Source organism: Narcine bancroftii, chromosome 3 (assembly GCF_036971445.1).
Source record: "Narcine bancroftii isolate sNarBan1 chromosome 3, sNarBan1.hap1, whole genome shotgun sequence".
NCBI lineage: Eukaryota > Metazoa > Chordata > Chondrichthyes > Torpediniformes > Narcinidae > Narcine > Narcine bancroftii.
The window spans coordinates 327,427,778-327,443,935 of NC_091471.1; the positions used below are offsets into that span (position 1 = coordinate 327,427,778).

General features: G+C 58.0%; 1 protein-coding gene across 8 annotated transcripts in view; it reads left to right on the forward strand.

Annotated features, from left to right (window-relative positions):
- gpkow (G patch domain and KOW motifs) overlaps positions 1–16,158 on the forward strand; it is a 23,159-nt gene continuing 7,001 nt past the window's right edge. The window contains exons 1-12 of one of the 8 annotated variants that reach the window (XR_011354642.1): positions 9–343; positions 572–735; positions 1,244–1,374; positions 3,480–3,586; positions 4,749–4,998; positions 5,340–5,472; positions 8,036–8,159; positions 8,424–8,580; positions 8,722–8,791; positions 9,144–9,229; positions 9,456–9,764; positions 11,269–11,406. Coding sequence is in view for 7 of the 8 variants with exons in the window: in XM_069929142.1 (XP_069785243.1) it covers positions 165–343; positions 572–735; positions 1,244–1,374; positions 3,480–3,586; positions 4,749–4,998; positions 5,340–5,472; positions 8,036–8,159; positions 8,424–8,580; positions 8,722–8,791; positions 9,144–9,229; positions 9,456–9,587 (1,533 nt within the window). In the remaining variant the exon portion in view is untranslated. Of the gene's footprint in view, positions 344–571; positions 736–1,243; positions 1,375–3,479; positions 3,587–4,748; positions 4,999–5,339; positions 5,473–8,035; positions 8,160–8,423; positions 8,581–8,721; positions 8,792–9,143; positions 9,230–9,455; positions 9,807–11,268; positions 11,407–16,158 lie in introns of those variants that run through there. The other 7 variants (XM_069929148.1, XM_069929144.1, XM_069929142.1 and 4 more) reach the window with 7 other exon arrangements.

A 16,158-nucleotide genomic window follows, 5' to 3' on the forward strand; every position in this document is an offset into this window, starting at 1 on the left:
GTTTGAACTGGGAGATGTAACCCTATTTCTAATTTACAGTGCTATATACATAATCACGCAGAGGCTACTGGGAATAGTAGTGTTGAGTTTTGAGCTCCAATTCCCGGGCGTCCCTTGCTGCAGCTCACGCATGCGTACTGGCATATCTAAACGCCGCTGAGAGGATGGCCGATCCTGCGGGTGATGTACCGCGGCCGCTGTCGGAGGAAGGGAACGCGGAGGCTCAGCGGGGTCCCGTTTCTTTCGGCTTCGCCCGCACCCTCAGCAGGCCGCGGGCGAGGGAGGCGCAACCGAGCACGGAGGGAGAGGCAGTGAGCGGCCTGGAGGCCGGCGAGGTGCTGAGGTGGGCTTGCGCGGGCGGGAGGGCCATCGATATGTGACGTCATGGAGGCGTGACGTCATAGGGACGGGGACTATACTGACATTGCGTAATTGGTTCCATTACCTCCCTCACCCATTCTCTATCCAACCCCCTCCTCCTCTCCCCCTTCCCTCTCCCCATCTCTCCCCTTCTCTTCTCCCCCTCCCGACCCCCACCTCTCCTAACCCACACCACCTACCCTTCCCCTAGTGTGAAGCCATGCGATAGACCCCGGCCACTTGTCATCCCCCTCATCCAGAAGAACAGGTGGCACAGGCCGAAGCCGAGGACAGAGGTATCGTCGGAGGCCAGAAGAGGTGGAGAACAGGAAGATGCGGAGATGCTGTCTCGGGCTGTCCAGGAGCTCATTGAAGGTGCTTTGGGCATGGGGGAGGCGGGGTGCTGTATCCCCTCGCGTGGGGGATCCCTGAGGGACGTCGTGTACAAGGGTGAATGGTTGGGAGGGTCTGAGGGACCTCGTGGTACAAGGACAAGCAGTGGGGAATGTTGAGGGACAGAGGAACATCGGGGTATGGGATGAACGATGGGGAGTGTTGAGGGACAGAGGGACCTCGGGATATGAGGGTGAATGGTGGGGACCTTGCGATACGAGGTTGAATGGTATGGAGGGACAGAGGGGCTTCAGGGTACAAGGGTGAACAGTGGGGAGTGTCAAAGGGCAGAGGGGGCTCGGGGTACAAGGGTGAACAGTGGGGATTGTAGAGGGACAGAAGTATGAAGGTGAACGGTGGGGAGTATGTAGGGACAGGCGGAACTCAGGGTACGAGAGTGAACGTTGGGGAGTTGGGAGTGTCGAGGGGCAGAGGGATCTCGGGGTACGAGGATTGGACCCACTTCCTTGCTCACTGTGTCTTTGTCCAGCAGAGTCGCAGCGGCAGAGGGAGGATCCTTGGGACCAGACCACCTTCAGCATTCCCCTGCTGATGCAGAACCAGCCCCCCAGCGGTGTGGAGGATGGAGAAAGGGTCAGCACCAAGCTACGGCCCGACTCGGTGGGTGGGGGCTGGTGGAGAGGGAGGGGACTGTGGGGCGACGGGGGAGGGGACTGTGGGGCGACGGGGGAGGGGACTGTGGGGCGACGGGGGAGGGGACTGTGGGGCGACGGGGGAGGGGACTGTGGGGCGACGGGGGAGGGGACTGTGGGGCGACGGGGGAGGGGACTGTGGGGCGACGGGGGAGGGGACTGTGGGGCGACGGGGGAGGGGACTGTGGGGCGACGGGGGAGGGGACTGTGGGGCGACGGGGGAGGGGACTGTGGGGCGACGGGGGAGGGGACTGTGGGGCGACGGGGGAGGGGACTGTGGGGCGACGGGGGAGGGGACTGTGGGGCGACGGGGGAGGGGACTGGGGCGACGGGGGAGGGGACTGTGGGGCGACGGGGGAGGGGACTGTGGGGCGACGGGGGAGGGGACTGTGGGGCGACGGGGGAGGGGACTGTGGGGCGACGGGGAGGGGACTGTGGGGCGACGGGGAGGGGACTGTGGGGCGACGGGGAGGGGACTGTGGGGCGACGGGGGAGGGGACTGTGGGGCGACGGGGGAGGGGACTGTGGGGCGACGGGGGAGGGGACTGTGGGGCGACGGGGGAGGGGACTGTGGGGCGACGGGGGAGGGGACTGTGGGGCGACGGGGGAGGGGGACTGTGGGGCGACGGGGGAGGGGACTGTGGGGCGACGGGGGAGGGGACTGTGGGGCGACGGGGGAGGGGACTGTGGGGCGACGGGGGAGGGGACTGTGGGGCGACGGGGGAGGGGACTGTGGGGCGACGGGGGAGGGGACTGTGGGGCGACGGGGGAGGGGACTGTGGGGCGACGGGGGAGGGGACTGTGGGGCGACGGGGGAGGGGACTGTGGGGCGACGGGGGAGGGGACTGTGGGGCGACGGGGGGAGGGGACTGTGGGGCGACGGGGGGAGGGGACTGTGGGGCGACGGGGGAGGGGACTGTGGGGCGACGGGGGAGGGGACTGTGGGGCGACGGGGGAGGGGACTGTGGGGCGACGGCGGAGGGGACTGTGGGGCGACGGGGGAGGGGACTGTGGGGCGACGGGGGAGGGGACTGTGGGGCGACGGGGGAGGGGACTGTGGGGCGACGGGGGAGGGGACTGTGGGGCGACGGGGGAGGGGACTGTGGGGCGACGGGGGGAGGGGACTGTGGGGCGACGGGGGGAGGGGACTGTGGGGCGACGGGGGGAGGGGACTGTGGGGCGACGGGGGAGGGGACTGTGGGGCGACGGGGGAGGGGACTGTGGGGCGACGGGGGAGGGGACTGTGGGGCGACGGGGGAGGGGACTGTGGGGCGACGGGGGAGGGGACTGTGGGGCGACGGGGGAGGGGACTGTGGGGCGACGGGGGAGGGGACTGTGGGGCGACGGGGGAGGGGACTGTGGGGCGACGGGGGAGGGGACTGTGGGGCGACGGGGGAGGGGACTGTGGGGCGACGGGGGGAGGGGACTGTGGGGGCGACGGGGGGAGGGGACTGTGGGGCGACGGGGGAGGGGACTGTGGGGCGACGGGGGAGGGGACTGTGGGGCGACGGGGGAGGGGACTGTGGGGCGACGGGGGAGGGGACTGTGGGGCGACGGGGGAGGGGACTGTGGGGCGACGGGGGAGGGGACTGTGGGGCGACGGGGGAGGGGACTGTGGGGCGACGGGGGAGGGGACTGTGGGGCGACGGGGGAGGGGACTGTGGGGCGACGGGGGAGGGGACTGTGGGGCGACGGGGGAGGGGACTGTGGGGCGACGGGGGAGGGGACTGTGGGGCGACGGGGGGAGGGGACTGTGGGGCGACGGGGGGAGGGGACTGTGGGGCGACGGGGGAGGGGACTGTGGGGCGACGGGGGAGGGGACTGTGGGGCGACGGGGGAGGGGACTGTGGGGCGACGGGGGAGGGGACTGTGGGGCGACGGGGGAGGGGACTGTGGGGCGACGGGGAGGGGACTGTGGGGCGACGGGGGAGGGGACTGTGGGGCGACGGGGGAGGGGACTGTGGGGCGACGGGGGAGGGGACTGTGAGGCGACGGGGGAGGGGACTGTGGGGCGACGGGGGAGGGCAGCAGGATGGGACAGGACTGACCTCCCACCCCCCCCCCACCACCCAGTCCACAGCCGAGGAGTACGAGGCGGTCCCGGTGCAGGCTTATGGGATGGCCATGCTACGAGGGATGGGCTGGAAGGAGGGAGAGGGGATTGGCCACACCTTCAAACAGTGAGTGGGGTCTGGCGGGATGTTGGATGGGGGGGAAGATCTGGTGGAATGGGGGGAAGGTCTGGTGGAATGGGGGGGAATGTCTGGTGGAATGGGGGGGAATGTCTGGTGGAATGGGGGGGATGGTCTGGTGGAATGGGGGGGAAGGTCTGGTGGAATGGGGGGGAAGGTCTGGTTGAATGGGGGGAAGGTCTGGTGGAATGGGGGAAGGTCTGGTGGAATGGGGGGAAGGTCTGGTGGAATGGGGGGAAGGTCTGGTGGAATGGGGGAAGGTCTGGTGGAATGGGGGGAAGGTCTGGTGGAATGGGGGGAAGGTCTGGTGGAATGGGGGGAAGGTCTGGTGGAATGGGGGGAAGGTCTGGTGGAATGGGGGAAGGTCTGGTGGAATGGGGGAAGGTCTGGTGGAATGGGGGGAAGGTCTGGTGGAATGGGGGGAAGGTCTGGTGGAATGGGGGGAAGGTCTGGTAGAATGGGGGAAGGTCTGGTGGAATGGGGTGAAGGTCTGGTGGAATGGGGGCAAGGTACTGGTGGAATGGGGGCAAGGTACTGGTGGAATGGGGGCAAGGTACTGGTGGAATGGGGGCAAGGTACTGGTGGAATGGGGGCAAGGTACTGGTGGAATGGGGGGAAGGTACTGGTGGAATGGGGGGAAGGTACTGGTGGAATGGGGGGAAGGTACTGGTGGAATAGGGGAAGGTACTGGTGGAATGGGGGGAAGGTACTGGTGGAATGGGGGAAGGTACTGGTGGAATGGGGGGAAGGTACTGGTGGAATGGGGGGAAGGTACTGGTGGAATGGGGGGAAGGTACTGGTGGAATGGGGGGAAGGTCTGCTGGAATGGGGGGAAGGTCTGCTGGAATGGGGGGAAGGTCTGCTGGAATGGGGGTAGATGACTTCATGGGAAGGGCATGCGGGTGGTGGACAAATCTGGGGGCAGGTCATGTGGGTGATGGACAGATCTGGGCGGGTCATGTGGATGATGGATAGGTGCATGGTCTGGTCATGTGGGTGACAGAGATGTCCGTGGGCGGGTCGTGAGGGTGGCGGACAGGTCCGTGGGCGAGTTGTGAGGGTGACGGACAGGTCTGTCGGCGGGTGATGAGGGTGACGGACAGGTCAGGGGGCAGGTCATGCGGGTGTATGGGATACGTCACTGATGCAGATTATTGATTTTCCTGTTCCCTACACCCCCCCACCACCGGAGGGATGTGAAGCCTCGTGAGCATCAACTGAGGCCAAAGGGACTGGGCCTGGGGGCTGACCGATCGCTGAGCCGGGACTTGGATCCACCCGGTGGAGGCAGGACACCTGGAGCGGGCCGGGGGAAGCAGCAGGAGGAGGAGGAGCAGGGGCTGTGTCTCGGCGCCACGGTCCGTGTTCGGCAGGGCCCTCACCGTGAGCTGTTGGGGCAGGTAGGTTGGCCTGGGGTTGCCGAGACTGCCCCAGTATTAACAGAGACCCCTTCCCCATCCCCTCTGGCCCCCCCCCAGAGACTTTCCCCACACCTTCTGTCTCCTGGAGACCCTCCCCATACCCCTCAGGATTCCCCCAGAAACCATCCCCACCTCCCCAGGATCCCCCGTCTCCTATACCAATCAATCCCTCATCCTTCAGGACAGTCTCCCTTACTCCAGGACCCCGCACTCCATCCCTGCACTGACCCATGCCCTCTGACCACGCCTTGTTCTGCACTCTGAGCTCTTCTTGTGCTGCCCTTTGACACCTGCCCTCTGACCCCCCCCCCCTGCTCCAGGTGCAGGCTCTCGACCCGGACAATGCCCGCGCTTTGGTGCGCCTGGAACTGGGGGGAGAGGTGGTGACGGTTAGTCAGCACCGGCTGGACATGGTCCGCAGGGGGGCTGCAGCCTCTTCGTCTGAGGGTCCTGGTGAGTATGGGGGAGGGGAGGGAGCTGGGATATCCCCGGGCGGGAGAGGGGGCTTCCCCGGGCGGGAGAGGGGGCTTCCCCCGGCGGGAGAGGGGGCTTCCCCCGGCGGGAGAGGGGGCTTCCCCGGGCGGGAGAGGGGGCTTCCCCGGGCGGGAGAGGGGGCTTCCCCGGGCGGGAGAGGGGGCTTCCCCGGGCGGGAGAGGCGGCTTCCCCGGGCGGGAGAGGCGGCTTCCCCGGGCGGGAGAGGCGGCTTCCCCGGGCGGGAGAGGCGGCTTCCCCGGGCGGGAGAGGCGGCTTCCCCGGGCGGGAGAGGCGGCTTCCCCGGGCGGGAGAGGCGGCTTCCCCGGGCGGGAGAGGCGGCTTCCCCGGGCGGGAGAGGCGGCTTCCCCGGGCGGGAGAGGCGGCTTCCCCGGGCGGGAGAGGCGGCTTCCCCGGGCGGGAGAGGCGGCTTCCCCGGGCGGGAGAGGCGGCTTCCCCGGGCGGGAGAGGCGGCTTCCCCGGGCGGGAGAGGCGGCTTCCCCGGGCGGGAGAGGCGGCTTCCCCGGGCGGGAGAGGCGGCTTCCCCGGGCGGGAGAGGCGGCTTCCCCGGGCGGGAGAGGCGGCTTCCCCGGGCGGGAGAGGCGGCTTCCCCGGGCGGGAGAGGCGGCTTCCCCGGGCGGGAGAGGCGGCTTCCCCGGGCGGGAGAGGCGGCTTCCCCGGGCGGGAGAGGCGGCTTCCCCGGGCGGGAGAGGCGGCTTCCCCGGGCGGGAGAGGCGGCTTCCCCGGGCGGGAGAGGCGGCTTCCCCGGGCGGGAGAGGCGGCTTCCCCGGGCGGGAGAGGCGGCTTCCCCGGGCGGGAGAGGCGGCTTCCCCGGGCGGGAGAGGCGGCTTCCCCGGGCGGGAGAGGCGGCTTCCCCGGGCGGGAGAGGCGGCTTCCCCGGGCGGGAGAGGCGGCTTCCCCGGGCGGGAGAGGCGGCTTCCCCGGGCGGGAGAGGCGGCTTCCCCGGGCGGGAGAGGCGGCTTCCCCGGGCGGGAGAGGCGGCTTCCCCGGGCGGGAGAGGCGGCTTCCCCGGGCGGGAGAGGCGGCTTCCCCGGGCGGGAGAGGCGGCTTCCCCGGGCGGGAGAGGCGGCTTCCCCGGGCGGGAGAGGCGGCTTCCCCGGGCGGGAGAGGCGGCTTCCCCGGGCGGGAGAGGCGGCTTCCCCGGGCGGGAGAGGCGGCTTCCCCGGGCGGGAGAGGCGGCTTCCCCGGGCGGGAGAGGCGGCTTCCCCGGGCGGGAGAGGCGGCTTCCCCGGGCGGGAGAGGCGGCTTCCCCGGGCGGGAGAGGCGGCTTCCCCGGGCGGGAGAGGCGGCTTCCCCGGGCGGGAGAGGCGGCTTCCCCGGGCGGGAGAGGCGGCTTCCCCGGGCGGGAGAGGCGGCTTCCCCGGGCGGGAGAGGCGGCTTCCCCGGGCGGGAGAGGCGGCTTCCCCGGGCGGGAGAGGCGGCTTCCCCGGGCGGGAGAGGCGGCTTCCCCGGGCGGGAGAGGCGGCTTCCCCGGGCGGGAGAGGCGGCTTCCCCGGGCGGGAGAGGCGGCTTCCCCGGGCGGGAGAGGCGGCTTCCCCGGGCGGGAGAGGCGGCTTCCCCGGGCGGGAGAGGCGGCTTCCCCGGGCGGGAGAGGCGGCTTCCCCGGGCGGGAGAGGCGGCTTCCCCGGGCGGGAGAGGCGGCTTCCCCGGGCGGGAGAGGCGGCTTCCCCGGGCGGGAGAGGCGGCTTCCCCGGGCGGGAGAGGCGGCTTCCCCGGGCGGGAGAGGCGGCTTCCCCGGGCGGGAGAGGCGGCTTCCCCGGGCGGGAGAGGCGGCTTCCCCGGGCGGGAGAGGCGGCTTCCCCGGGCGGGAGAGGCGGCTTCCCCGGGCGGGAGAGGCGGCTTCCCCGGGCGGGAGAGGCGGCTTCCCCGGGCGGGAGAGGCGGCTTCCCCGGGCGGGAGAGGCGGCTTCCCCGGGCGGGAGAGGCGGCTTCCCCGGGCGGGAGAGGCGGCTTCCCCGGGCGGGAGAGGCGGCTTCCCCGGGCGGGAGAGGCGGCTTCCCCGGGCGGGAGAGGCGGCTTCCCCGGGCGGGAGAGGCGGCTTCCCCGGGCGGGAGAGGCGGCTTCCCCGGGCGGGAGAGGCGGCTTCCCCGGGCGGGAGAGGCGGCTTCCCCGGGCGGGAGAGGCGGCTTCCCCGGGCGGGAGAGGCGGCTTCCCCGGGCGGGAGAGGCGGCTTCCCCGGGCGGGAGAGGCGGCTTCCCCGGGCGGGAGAGGCGGCTTCCCCGGGCGGGAGAGGCGGCTTCCCCGGGCGGGAGAGGCGGCTTCCCCGGGCGGGAGAGGCGGCTTCCCCGGGCGGGAGAGGCGGCTTCCCCGGGCGGGAGAGGCGGCTTCCCCGGGCGGGAGAGGCGGCTTCCCCGGGCGGGAGAGGGAAAGGCAGTTCCTGCGAAGGAGAAAGAGCTCCCTCCCCTCCTGATAAGGGAAGCTGACCATCCGAGAAGAGCGGTAGGGAGACGTCTTTGGGAGGGGCTGTGTGATCTCCCACCTGCAGTGCAAAATATTCACCCCCTCCGCCTCACATCCCCACGTAGACCCGCAGCCCTCTCCTGGGGGAGGCGGACAACGGGAAGGAGAGCTGAGGTCACAGACCAGCACCCAGAGGGAGCCGGGATCGGTCCGGGACAGGAAACGCAGGCACAAGGACGGAGGGTCGAGGTATGGCTCTGCTGGGTAGTGTGGAGGGACGGATGGATATCAGGATACGAGGGTGAACAGTGGGAGGGGCGGGTCTGAGGGACCTCAGGGTACGAGGGTGAACAGTGGGGAGGGTCTGAGGGACCTCAGGGTACAAGTGTGAATGGCGTGGAGTGTCTGAAGGACCTTGGGGTATGAAGATGAACGGTGGGGTGGATCTGAGGGGTGAGGGTGGTGGTGGGGACAAGATGGGACACTGATATCCTCTGCTTCCCCCCTGCACAGAGAGGCGAAGGTGGAGACAGGACAGGACATTGAGCCCCTCTGCTCTCCCCCCCACAGGAAGCGGGGACCGGCACGAGATTCCTGCTGGCTACACCCGGACCTTCAGGTCCGACTGGTGGACAGGAACTACATGGGGGGGGCTTTCTACAATTCCAAGGTAGGAGGGGAAAGGGTGTGATTGGGGGAGGGGGGGAATGGGGAGTGGTAGGGTGGGGGGAGAGGGTGGAGTGGAGAGGGGAGGATGTTGAAGGGAGAGGGGTGAAGGGAGTCCCCACCTTTACTCTCTCCCTGCCCGCAGGTCACCATAGAGGATGTCCTGGCATCCGGGCGCTGTGTGTGTCGGACTGATGGAGGCAGGCTACTGGAAGGTAAGGGGGGGGGGAGGGGATGGAGGGTGTGGGGACAGAGGGAGGGGAGGTGAAAGGAAGGGAGCGAGGGAATGTTTGTGGGGGGGGGGTAAGGTTTGGTGGGGATGGAGGGGGAGTGGAAGGCAGGAAGGGAGGGGAAGGGGTTGCAGAGAGGGGTGGTGGAGGGGAGAGGGGATAGTGAGGGATTGTAAGGAGGTATTGGGGAAGGAGAGAAGGATTTGGGGGAGGGGTCGAGGAGGAAGTGGTGTAGGGAAGGGAGGAGGGGAGGGGGTGAGGTGAGAGGGCTCGGGAGGCGGTGAGTGGGCATGGGGCAGTTCGAAAGGATGTGACATGTCCCCTCTCCTCTGGACAGGGGTGACACAGTCCATGCTGGAGACGGTCATCCCCAAGGCAGAGTCCAATCCCATTATGGTGGTCCGTGGAGAGCACAGGGGCTCGGTGAGTGAAACCCTCTTCTCACCCTTTCCCTCCTCCCCCTCCCCTTTCCCTCTGCTGCCTCAACACTCCCCTCTGCCCCCTCACACCCCGTCCCCTTGCTCCTGTCTCCCCCCCCTCTGCTCACTGCTCCCTACTCCCCCCACCTCTCTCCCCTTCCCCCTCTCCCATTTTCTCCATCTCCCCTCTCCTTCCTCCCCCTCATTCTCTCCTCCTCTCTCCTCCACAGATGGGCCGGGTGCTACAACGCGATAGGATGAGGTGTCGGGCTCTGGTTGAACTCCAACAGGATGAGGGCCATCTCCTGAACCTGGACTACGACCAGATCTGTCGCTATCTTGGCCCCTGGGGATGGGACTGAGTGGGGGTTGGCCACTCTGGGGCTGACCCCCGCTAGCCCTGCACCCAACAATGTCCCCATGAGGCCCCTCACGGTTTGACAAGGAGAGAAGTAACCGGATCTGGAGTTCGAGTCGTTGAATTGGACCAGGATGGTGCTTGGGTTGGCAGCAGACACCCCACCCTGGTAGCAGAACCGGTGAGCTGGGAAATAAACATGGACGCAGTCCATCTAGCAGTTTTTCCTGTGTCGCTGTGTTCAGGGAGGGAGAAGGCTATGGGGAGAGAACAGGGCAGTGGGATCAGTGTCGGGACTGACACGAGGCTGTAGGGAGAGAGCGGGGGAGTGGGATTAGTTTGGGGACTGACCCGGGGCTGTGGGGAGAGAACAAGGCAGTGGGATCAATGTGGGGACTGACGCAGGGGTGTGGGGAGAGAATAGTGCAGAGAGATCAGTGTGGGGTCTAACATGGGGCTGTGGGAAGAGAACAGGACAGAAGGAACAGTTTGGGGACTGACCCGGGCTGTGGGGAGAGAGGGGGCAGTGGGATCAGTGTGGGGACTGACACGGGGTTGTGGGGAGAGAGCGGGGCAATGGGATCAGTGTGGGGACTGACACGGGGCTGTGGGGAGAGTGTGGGGCAGTGGGATCAGTGTGGGGGAAAACCCCACACTAATCCTACTACCCTTCACTCCCTTCCCCTCCTCTCCCCTCCACCTCCCTCCCTCCCATCCTCCCTTCCTTCCTCTCCTCCACTTTCCCCCCTCTACCTCCCCTCCCCCCTTCCTCCACTCTGTACACTGACACCTCTGTGTTCTCTGATAGGGAGAGTGTCACAACTCAGTAGCCACATCACACACCACCTTGGTGTCACGTTTCAAGATTCCTTTTCTGTCCTGTAACAGAACACAATGTGTAATATTACATGAAATTCCCTTCTTCTCGCTGTAGGGCAAAGAGTCGCTGTTAGTGGCACCTGACCCTCGTTACAGTACGAGAGCAAGAGTCCCTTCAGAGACGCTGAGTGTCTGGATTCATCCCCAGCGCTCCCGCAACCTCAGACTCCTGGAATCGGTGCAGGAGTCAGCCATCTGGCCCGTCGAGCCTGTCCCATCATTCATTGTGACCATGGATGATCTAATGATCAGCTCATCTTCACCCTCCTGCCTTTTCCCCATATCCCTTACAATGTAAAAATCTACCCAACTTTGTCTTAAATATATTCACTGAGGTCGCCTCCACTGGGCAGCGAATTCTGCAGATTCCCCACCCTCTGGGAAAAGCATCTCCATCCTAAATCCACTCTGCATCTTGAGGTGATGTCCCCTCGTTCTGGACTCCCCCACCCATGGGAACAATTCTAAGTTGTCATAATTTTATATGTTTCTACAAGATCCCCTCTCATTCATCTAAATTCCACCCCAAGACACCTCAATCTCTCCTTATCTGTGGAATCAATCTGGTGAACCTCCTCTGCCCCACCTCCAAAGCCAGTCCAGGAGCTCCTCAACTTACAATGAGGTTACGATCTGACAAACACTTTGTAAGTTGAAAAATCATGAGTTGAGAATGAATGCAAATTTAGCTTGTATGTCACCAACAGCCCTTGTCAGTTCCCACACTGATCCCACTTCCCTGCTCTCTTCCCACACCCCTGTGTCAGTCCCCACACTGATCCCACTGCCCCGGTCTCTCCCAACAGTCCTTTATCAGTCCCTGGAAACTTTCCAACTGAACTAAAAGAAGTGGTTGACCAAGGAAGCTACAAAGAATTCAGAACATTTATTGGAAAAAAGTCAACGATGCTTGTGATGACCACACTTTAACGTCCTACATGAATGTAAGTAACAACAGCACGCTGTTGTCCAAACGTAACCGAAAAATCCTGTGTCAGACCTAACATGACCTCTCGGCTCCTAAATTCAATCCCACGATGGATAAAGGTCAATCCATTGTGTGCCTTCTCAACCACAGAGTCAGGATTTATTATGAACAAGTCATAAAATTTGGTGTTTTTGTGGCACCGTCACAGGGCAAACATTCATATTGAAACCATCTTACAACATTACCGTAAAAAAAAAATAACAGTCCTCAAAATGTCAGGCAGTGTTTGTGGTTCATTGTTCATTCAGGAACCTGATGGCGGGGAAGAAGCCATCCTTGTGCAGTCTTCAGGGTCCTGGACCTTTTTCCCGATGGAAGCAGAGTGAAGGGGGGGATGGTCTTTGAGGATTGAAGCTGATTTTTTCAGACACAGCCTCATGTCGATGTCCTCGATGGAGTGAAGTTGGTGTCCATGATGTCACAGGCCAAGTTAACAACCTTTTGAGGTTTATTCTCCTGAGAGATGGCGCCTGTGTACCGGGCAGGGATGCAACCGGCCAGAACACTCTCCACCAGTAGAAGATTCTGAGAGTCTTCAGTGACCGACTGAATCTCTCAACTCCTCATAAGGTATAGCCGCTGGTGAGCCTTCTTTATGATTGCTTCAAGGTGGAGGTTCCGGAGAGGAGTCACGTGATGGAGTAGTGGCCGGTCGGGGAACTCCAGCCCTCTCCAGAAAAGTTTTTAAAAAACACAAAGGCATAAACACAAAAATTAAAATAAAGTGAAAATAAAGGTGGGAAGAAAATGGCAATGAATAAAGAAAAGTCAAAAGCCACGGGAAGAAGAGAAGAAGAAAAGACATCGGAAGAAGAAGGTGAAGGCCTTACCTGTCCGAGAAGGCCCGCCGCGGAGAGAGAAGCCCGCTCCCTAAGGTCAGTCGAAGTCCAGAGCTCGGGACTACAAAAATGGCTCGCGGAGCCAAGCAAAAGTGCGCAACCGCGCATGCGCGATGCGCATGAAAAAAAACACTGACGGGAGGGGGGACCAGCTGAGGAGTCGATCTCCACAGCTGAGAATGACAGCTACAACACAACAACAAGAAGAGAACATAGAAAACAACGAGAACAAGAAAGAAAAAGAGTAAAAAGAAATCAAGGAAACAACATATGACCAACCCAGAGGAAGAAGAAGAAGAACAGATAGAAATGGAAGAAGGGAAGGGCAAGACAATGGATATTATTTTTAAAGAATATATGGAATCAGTAAAAGAATGGCAATTACAAGAATTTAGTGAAATAAAAAAAATTAAAAGTACAGAAGAAAAAATGAATAGATTAGAGATGGTCATGTCAGATATAGGAAAAAGAGTGGACAAGGTGGAAGAACGAGAAACAGCCGTAGAAATGGAAGTAGAGGACTTAAAAAAGAAATTAGAAGAATCTAATAAAAAAGTTAAAGAGACACAAGAGCTGTTAACTCAGAAGATTGATATAATGGAAAATTATAATAGAAGAAATAATATAAAGATAGTGGGCCTTAAGGAAGACGAAGAAGGCAAGAATATGAGAAAATTTATAAAAGATTGGATCCCCAGAGTCCTAGGAAGACCAGAATGACAGGAAGAAATGGAAATAGAAAGGGCACAGAGAACATTAGCCCCTAAATCACAGCCACAACAAAAACCAAGATCCATTTTAGTAAAATTCCTAATATACACAACAAGAGAAAATATATTGGAGAAAGCAATGAAGAAAATAAGAGAAGACAAAAAGCCACTGGAATACAAAGGTCAAAAAAAAATTTTCTATCCAGACATAAGTTTTGAACTCCTGAAGAAGAGAAAGGAGTTTAATACAGCAAAAGCGATCCTATGGAAAAAAGGATATAAATTTATGCTCAAGTACCAGTGGTACTTAAAATAGTTATTCCAGGGCAGCAAAACAGACTATTCTCGGATCCGGAGGAAGCACGAAAATTTGCAGAACAACTACAAAACAGACAGAGAGATGAAGACATGTAACGAGAGCTAAAATGACCACGAACTATATGTATGTGTGTATATGGGTGTATATATATATATGTGTGTGTGTGTGTGTACATGAGTGTATCCGTATTTAAAGGAAAATATGTAGTGTAAAGATAAGAATTAATAAGGGAAAGATAGGGAAGAGAGGAAGTAAGGAGGGAATTAAGAGAGTGACCTTTGTTATATATAAAGATTAAAATCTTTTCTGGGGGGACTAGGTGGGGAAGAATAACAGTCACTGCGAAATCAGTTGACGCTTGTGAGCGGATTCACAAATCCAAATGGAGAGGGGAGATGTGGTTGCCCGACAAGGGACAAAAGGCAACTCAGGAAGGGGAGGGGATAGTGGGGTTAAAGTAATTTTAGATAGGAGAATAAGGGAAATATTTTATGTTTTAGAAATGTTGTCTTATAATGTGTTCAAAAAAAGAAAGCAGAAATGGATAAGAAGGAAAGGTGATGATGAGGAAACAGAAAGGAAAGATAAACAAAGTATGAAATGGCTACATTGAACTATATGACTTTAAATATTAACGGAATACATAACCAAATCAAAAGGAAGAAACTGCTAAATTTACTGAAAAAAGAAAAAATTGATATAGCATTCGTGCAAGAAACACATTTAACTGAAATGGAGCACAAGAAATTAAAGAGAGATTGGATAGGACATGTAACAGCAGCGTCATATAATTCAAAAGCTAGAGGAGTAGCTATATTAATCAGTAAAAATGTACCAATTAAAATAGAAGAGGAAATAATAGATCCAGCAGGGAGATATGTAATGATAAAATGTCAGATATATTCGGAGTTTTGGAATTTACTCAATATATATTCACCTAACGAAGAAGATCAAAAATTTATGCAAGATATTTTTTTGAAGATAGCAGACACGCAAGGGAACATGCTAATAGGAGGGGATTTCAACCGTAATTTGGATTCAAACATGGATAAAACTGGGAAAAAAATTAACAGAAAGAACAAAGTAACCAAATTTATAATTAAATCGATGCAAGAAATGCAACTTTTGGATATATGGAGGAAACAACACCCAAAGGAAAAGGAATATTCATATTATTCGGGTAGACATAAAACATACTCAAGAATAGACCTATTCCTGTTATCAGCTCGCATGTAAGACAGAGTAAGAAAAACAGAATATAAAGCTAGAATATTATCGGACCACTCACCCCTGATATTGACAATAGAGTTAGAGGACATCCCTCCAAGAATGTATAGATGGAGATTAAACTCCATGCTACTTAAAAGGCAGGATTTTAGAGAATTCATTGAAAGACAAATGAAAATGTACTTTGAAATAAATACGGAATCAGTGAAAGATAAGTTTATACTATGGGACGCAATAAAGCGTTCATCAGAGGGCAAATAATAAGTTATGTAACCTAGATGAAGAAGGACTACAATCAGGAAACAGAGCAGTTGGAAAGGGAAATAGTAAATATAGAAAAAGAATTAGCAATGAAGGAAGACACAAGTAAAAGAGAATTGGCAGATAAAAAAAATAAAATATGAAACACTACAAACATATAAGGTGGAGAAGAACATAATGAAGACAAAACAGAAATATTATGAACTAGGAGAAAAAACGCACAAAATTCTAGCGTGGCAGCTTAAGACAGAACAAAGTAAGAGAATGGTATTGGCATCAAGGAAAAAAGACAAATCACATATAATCCAACGGAGATAAATGAAAACTTCAGAGAATTCCGATCAATTATACCAAAGTGAAAACGAAGGGAAAGAAGACAAAATAGATGAATTTTTAACTAAAATTGAACTACCAAAATTACAAATAGAGGAACAAAATAAATTAACAGAACCATTTGAAATAGTAGAAATACAAGAGATAATAAAAAAACTACCGAATAATAAAACACCAGGTGAGGATGGATTCCCAAAAGAATTCTATGAAACATTTAAAGATTTATTAATTCCTCCCCTCCTGGAAGTAATCAACCAGATTGATATAACACAAAGCTTACCAGATTCATGCAAAACAGCAATAATTACAGTAATACCAAAGACAGGGAAAGATCCATTCGCACCAGCATCATAGACCAATATCTTTACTTATTATAAGATAATAGCTAAACTATTAGCAAACAGATTAGCTGACTATGTACCAAAAATAGTAAATCTAGACCAAACTGGATTTATTAAAATAAGACGAACAACAGACAATATTTGTAAATTTATTAACTTAATTCATGCAGTAGAAGGAAATAAAGCTCCAACAGTAGAGGTTGCTTTAGACGCAGGGAAGGCCTTTGACAGAGTAGAATGGAATTATTTATTCAAAGTACTACAAAAATTCAGCTTACCAGAGAAATATATTAATTGGATTAAAGCATTATATAAGGGGCCATTGGCAAAAGTGACAGTAAATGGATATATATCAAAACAATTTAACTTAAGCAGATCAACAAGGCAGGGATGCCCACTATCTCCCTTATTGTTCGCATTAGCCATTGAACCATTAGCAGAACTGATAAGAACAGAAAATAAAATAAAAGGGATAAAAATAAAAGACAAGGAATATAAAATCAGTTTATTTGCAGAAGACGTTATAGTATACTTAACAGAAGCAGAAATATCAATAAAAGAATTACATAAGAAATTGAAGGAATATGGAGAAGTGTTGGGATACAAGATTAACGCAAATAAAAGTGAAGCAATGCCAATGAATAATGCGGATTTCTCAAAATTCAAGAATCACCATTC